This window comes from Sorghum bicolor, chromosome 1, assembly GCF_000003195.3.
Source record: "Sorghum bicolor cultivar BTx623 chromosome 1, Sorghum_bicolor_NCBIv3, whole genome shotgun sequence".
Taxonomy (NCBI): Eukaryota; Viridiplantae; Streptophyta; class Magnoliopsida; order Poales; family Poaceae; genus Sorghum; species Sorghum bicolor.
The window spans coordinates 75309058-75315057 of NC_012870.2; the positions used below are offsets into that span (position 1 = coordinate 75309058).

Genomic DNA, 6000 nt, shown 5'->3' on the forward strand with positions numbered 1-6000 from the left:
TAGTATCCCAATGGAATCATGCATAGATCCTAACAACATTTATTCATATTCTCATGTCCCAAATTTATTAATGCCAATGGTTTATAACATCGATGAACAAATTTCACAAACATCACTCATCGTGAGAAGAGTGAATATGTACCTAGCCACATTACTTTTTAATCCACTCTATTCCTTGAGCTAGTATTATCTCTCTTCGATATGGGCTTGTTATTAGGCTTTGAAAATACCAAACTTTCAAGTTTTAATCAACAACTTGTCAAATGATATTCATGTTTAGTGTCTAAAAGTTGTATTATCTTTATATCTATCTTTATTTCACATATCTTTTAATATAGATATTGATCTGGTAACAAATAATTATATATGTTTGAAGAAATCAACGTTCAAAACTCCCTTCTTGAAGATCTTTCTTAATCATAATACCCACTATATATTTTAAAAAGAAGGAAGTATATTTCGTGCTTTGGCCAGGTATAAGTGGAACGTGGTGACCACAAGCCTACCCAAACCTAGGAACACTAAAGTAGTCAAAGCACCAACCCTGCAGTATGATGGAGACGAGCTTAATAAAGGGGTTAGGCAGATAAGATTTCTGTTTAGCTGATGTGGCCGTTCTAATCCCTTACTTAGCTGTTTGTTGATCTATTTGCTCTACCTTAAAACTAGCGTGACGACTGATGACAGTTGTTGTTATGTGACCATGACATCATTGCTTGAGTAATCAACGACACAGGCTAGTTTAGTGAAATAAGAATACAACACAATATAAGGTTATGAGGATTATCGTCTGGTGATGAGGTGTTGAGGCCAGAGGACTATCATCGTGACCCATTTGTTTTGAGTGATTTCTTGCATATACATAATGAGATTGAAAACCGAACAATTCATGAGCAACTTCGTGATGATTGATGGAGCATTTGTGGGCACGCCATGGTTGTCATAGTGAAGATGGAGAGCAAACCTGATCTAACTAGGTGTTGTTCAGCTGTTGTTTGTGGCATGCTGCCTCTTTGAACTTGATATTTAAGTAACCTTGTCTCAACGTTTTTTGAATCTTGTGAATGGAACTTATAGAGTTAAATCCGCAATTAGACTTTGTATGTGATTTTGTTTGATTATCTACCAAAGTATGTCATCATAATTTATTTGAACTTTGTAATATCGTACTTTGAATAATTATGTTTGAACTATGAGTTTTATTTGTGGGTGAGATACTTTTGGTTAAATTATAGAGGAGAAATGAAGATCATAGAGGGACAATATGTATTTGTGAGAAAATAAAACATATAGTTTGTTTTAGGTAGTGCGGCTGAAGACAGGAGAAAAAAAAACAACTACTCTGAGAATAGGTGACTAGCTGAACATAGAAATCGATAGTCTTTTAGATAGTACTGCTCAAAATGCTCTTATGTCGCTGTCGTCCTTTCTAAAGTTCAAATGGCCAAGTGGGACGGAAGGTGGGGATGGCCGTCACAAGTTGCTCTGGATGGTCGGAACTCGGCAGGCTCTGGTCTGAAGAGTGACGAGGAGGGCTGAACCGGCAGCTGAAGGGACACTCACCAGGATAGTTGCAGAACAAGTGGCACTAACTGACAAACGAGCACAAGATGCCCCTCCAATTGCAGGAGCCTGAGCAGTAGGACGATTCTCCATTACTGCTAAAACAGCTAAAGTAATCAGCAACGGTACGTAATTCATGCTTAGCCTAAGCATCGGCCAGAGCTCTAAAACAAGCTAAGGTTGATCTGAAATCGAAGGAGCATTGAGGAACGAACTTGTAGTAGGAAGGATGTAGCATTCTATGAAAGAATCACCATTAGTTCAAGCATGTTTAGTGGTGCTTCTTTTAGATTATCTCCCACATTGATTTTAGGAGTAGCTATACCAAACAATATATTACAGAGATGTTATTCTATCATGTAAAGGTATTCTTTGAAATGAAGAACTAACGGGCTAGGATCTAAAAAAAACTTGCTTTGCTTAATTCATTTTGCACGCATAATCACTTCCTCCATAGAGTTATCTCGAGAGAATCACTTTCATTTACAAAGTCACTCACTCGATCTCTCTCCCTAAAGAAAGTTATTTTGTTCTGTGCTAAGTCAAAACATTTCAAATACCAAGTTTCATATATAAAAAATACTAATATTTATGATACCAAATAAGTATCATTAAATTCATCATAAAATATTTTCGTAGTATATCTGTTTTATGTGATACATGTAAATTGACTTATACCAAAACTACAATCACTTTCCTTCCTAGAAACAAATGCAATTACGATTGTGCAAGTGATGAGGTCTGAAGATTTTGACCGTTGTTCTGCTGGAAGCCTTCTGTGGGGGCTTAAAGTCATGCTTCGAAGTAATTTTGCTTCTTATGCTGTAGTTCATACCTCCCGTTCATGTAATTCGGCTGCCGGTAGCCTTGCTGCCCTAGAGGCGAGTTTGAGTCTGGGTGCTAGTCCAATTGTGGATAGTATTCCAAATTGTACTCGAGTTCTGATCGCCAATGATTTGGCGTTGTTTTATGAGTAATGGAGAACCCTTCCATGTTTAAAAAAAAACTACAATCACTTTCCTTTAAGGAGGAGGTACTATATCAGAGAATCACTTCTACTGAGAATTATAAGGCGAAGGATCTTTATGGCCTATTTGCTAATCTCCTTGTGCTTTTGATTCGTTCAAGAAAAGTGATTCTATGATAGTAACGATTTTAAGAGTGAAAGTGATTCTCTAAGATAAACTTTATATAGGAAGTGATTATGTGTAAGAAGTAACTAAGGAGAAGCTAGGTCTTATTAGTTCCTAGCTTCCTAGCTAATGTTAGAGAATCACTCAACAATAAGCATAGAATCACTCAACAATAAGCACAAAATCACTAGGAGCTCCTTCTAAATTCAGTCATAAAAAGTTAACTTGCTCTATGAACTCTGGAAAACCAAACTTTCCAATCCCAAATTTAGAATTTTTTTCCAAAAAAACATTAAGAAAGAGAATGCAACGTGTGACGCTTACCACGTGGCATCAAAATGCACCGTGCCATCCAGTCAAGCTGCTAGGCGCGTGCCATGTTGGCATACTATCTTGCTTAGTCATCATGCCAAGTCATCCGCCAACGGTCCTAGCTGGTTTATAAATCTCCTCTCTTCGTCGCCCGTCGGCAACCTTCGCACGACCTGCACACGTAAACAGACCCAAGAAAAACTCTCTCGGAACAATGTGCGGAGGCGCCATCCTCGCGGAACTGATCCCGCCGACGCGGCGCGTGGCGCCGAAGCCGGTGACCGAGGGCCACCTCTGGCCGGCGAGCTCCAAGAAAGCCGGCAGCGGCAGCAACAAGAGGCACCACCACGAATACGCCGACGACGACGATTTTGAGGCCGCCTTCGAGGAGTTCGACGACGACTTTGACGTGCACGAAGACGACGAGGACCACCCTGACCACTTCGTGTTCTCGTCCAAATCCGCTTTCTCCCCAGGTAATTAACCAACTTCGATCGTTACTCATTCGAGGGTGCAAGTGCAATAATAATGCTCACGCGCGTCCTTAATTGGGTTTATTTGGGCATGACGTTGGCAAGAACTGCATGCTAGCGTGTAATCTCAAGGGAAAAACTCTTTGTGTATAGCGCACGACGGCAGGCGCGATGCGCGAGCCGCGGCGAGCCAGAGGACGAAGCGCGGCCGCCGCCACTTCCACGGCATCCGGCAGCGTCCCTGGGGCAAGTGGGCGGCGGAGATCCGCGACCCGCACAAGGGCACCCGCGTCTGGCTCGGCACCTTCAACACCGCCGAGGACGCCGCCCGGGCCTACGACGTCGAGGCGCGCCGCCTCCGCGGCAGCAAGGCCAAGGTCAACTTCCCCGCAGCCAGCGCGCGCCCACGCGCACGCCGCGGCAAGGGCAACCCAAGAACCGCGCCGAAACCTGCAGCACAGGCACAGCCCGCTCTGCTCCTTCGAGGGGAGAAGGGTCTGGAAGGAGTTGCCGTGAAGCCTGAAACTACTATGGACATGTTCGACGTGGGCAGCTTCTTCGACATGACCTTCCCCACCTTCCCAGCCGCGCCGGCGGCGGCCATGGAGAGCTCCTTCGCTGGCAGCAGCGCCACGTCGGAGACCCGGAGCCCCGGGAAGAAGCTGAGATACGACGACGGCGACTCGTCCGAGGGGAGCGGCTGTGGCTCCGCGCTGGAGCTCGCTGACGAGCTGGCGTTCGATCCGTTTATGCTACTGCAGATGCCCTACTCTGGCGGGTACGATTCCCTGGACGGCCTTTTCGCCGCAGAGGCCGTGCAGCAGGACGTGAACAACGACATGAACGGCGTCAGCCTGTGGAGCTTCGACGAGTTCCCCGTCGACGGCTATGTTTTCTGACGTACCCTAGCTATCAGCTGCTGTACTCCTACTCAGTTGTAAGCATCTGAATTCATCAACAACTCACCACGCTTTCTGTTCCTTACTGCGTTCGTCTACTCCATGTCCCTTTGTCAGATTCTGTTTTTTTGGTTCAGGAACGATGTTGGTGTTCAACCGATCAACCGGACGATCGATGCGGCTGATGGCCACTTTGGAGAATGCTTACTGCTAGTACTATTTGCTGCCTTGTGTAATCATTTGTGATGGTACTGTTTGTGTGTTTGATCGTTGTAGATTCTGTATCTGTAACGCTGCAGGCCCCCCTGATCATCAGATTGTACTCCACTCTGAATATTTGTACTGTATACTCGTTTGGTATTTCCTACTGTTGGTCAATAGTCCTATGAATTTGACCATGTCGGCGATGTTCCTTTATACTGTACGGTTGTGATTGTTATGCAAAATAAGCTTGTGAACCTGGTTCTATATATGGTATCTTGTTTATGAGTCACCTAGCCTTCACTGCCATGTTTGAGTTGGAGGGGATCATAAGTTTCTGAATCCTGTAACGTGAACAATTTTGCTTCGTTGGGATACACTGTCAATAGGTTGCGGCGATTGCATTGCAAATTTCACTATTCGTAAACATGGAAAAAAGAAAGGCTTCATAAAAGCATTATCTGACATGCCAATTAGCACTTCTGATTCCCGAAGGAGTTTAGAGAAGAGAACACAAACAGTCTTTTTTTTTTCATTTTCAAACGAACAAAGATACAGTATTCCAATGCGCTGGCAACTGTTCTTTGCCATTTCGTTTAATTCCATGACACATAATGTTGACTTCCTGCAAATGAACGCCTCATTTTCCTAGATATTTTTCAAGAAATAGTCTTGCAACGTATGCGAAAACCGCCTCGCAATCCGGTGGGCACCTAATCGACACAGCTGGTTTTGGACTCCTGCATGGGTATAATTTAGGCTGCAAAGTTGCCCAAAGGGAAATAATTTAGGCTGCAAATTGCACATATCTTGTTTGCCTCGGTGTGGTTGCGACAGCGACCTGGCTCAACTAGGCTCCAAATTAAGTTGAGTTGCAGGATTCTGAAGCAAACATTGAAATATTCACAAGTGGTGGCGAAAAGGCAAACGCCTCATGGTCATGGCCTCATATGGGGGCAGCTCGCCGAAGTCTTCTTCATCAGAGGCCTGCGTTTGTTTGGCTGCCACTGCCAGTTGAACGCCACGCCATTATCAGTCGGCAGCAGTGTAGTACACTACCTAATCCGACCTTCAGAAAAACTGCCAGTTGCACCAGGCCGGCCATCTGCATAATGGAATCTGCCCGTGATGATGGCCTGATTTTGCGGCCCATGATTCTTCACAGTGATTGGATCCTCATGCATGGTTGCTCGTAAAATAAATTAAGTAGCTGTCTAGGTCCTGAATAATTCGTTTGGCTACTTCCACCTGTTGCATTTGCTAGAGGATGAGGCTTCTCCCAAGCATTCCAACTTGTAATAAGTTTTCTCCGCGAATAGTTCGTGGCATGCTTATCCTTTTCCTTGGCAAAGAACTTGCAAGATCAATAGAACCATGCATCAATGATTAAGCTTCTCTGCTACTTGTCCATACATGCAG

The 6000-nt window shown here is 44.2% G+C and overlaps 1 protein-coding gene across 1 annotated transcript; it reads left to right on the top strand.

Moving 5' to 3' along the window:
• LOC110434014 (ethylene-responsive transcription factor 1-like) lies at nucleotides 3171-4866 on the top strand. Its single transcript, XM_021457473.1, has 3 exons — nucleotides 3171-3484; nucleotides 3635-4418; nucleotides 4518-4866. The coding sequence occupies exons 1-2, from the start codon at nucleotides 3223-3225 to the stop codon at nucleotides 4378-4380; spliced, it is 1008 nt and encodes a 335-aa protein (XP_021313148.1). The 5' UTR covers nucleotides 3171-3222; the 3' UTR covers nucleotides 4381-4418; nucleotides 4518-4866.

Bases quoted from the DNA above. Each gene is read 5' to 3' on its own strand.
- LOC110434014 (XM_021457473.1), top strand. From the start codon at position 3,223: ATGTGCGGAGGCGCCATCCTCGCGGAACTGATCCCGCCGACGCGGCGC. The intron at 3,485-3,634 runs GTAATTAACCAA...CTTTGTGTATAG, and splicing joins CAAATCCGCTTTCTCCCCAG to CGCACGACGGCAGGCGCGAT.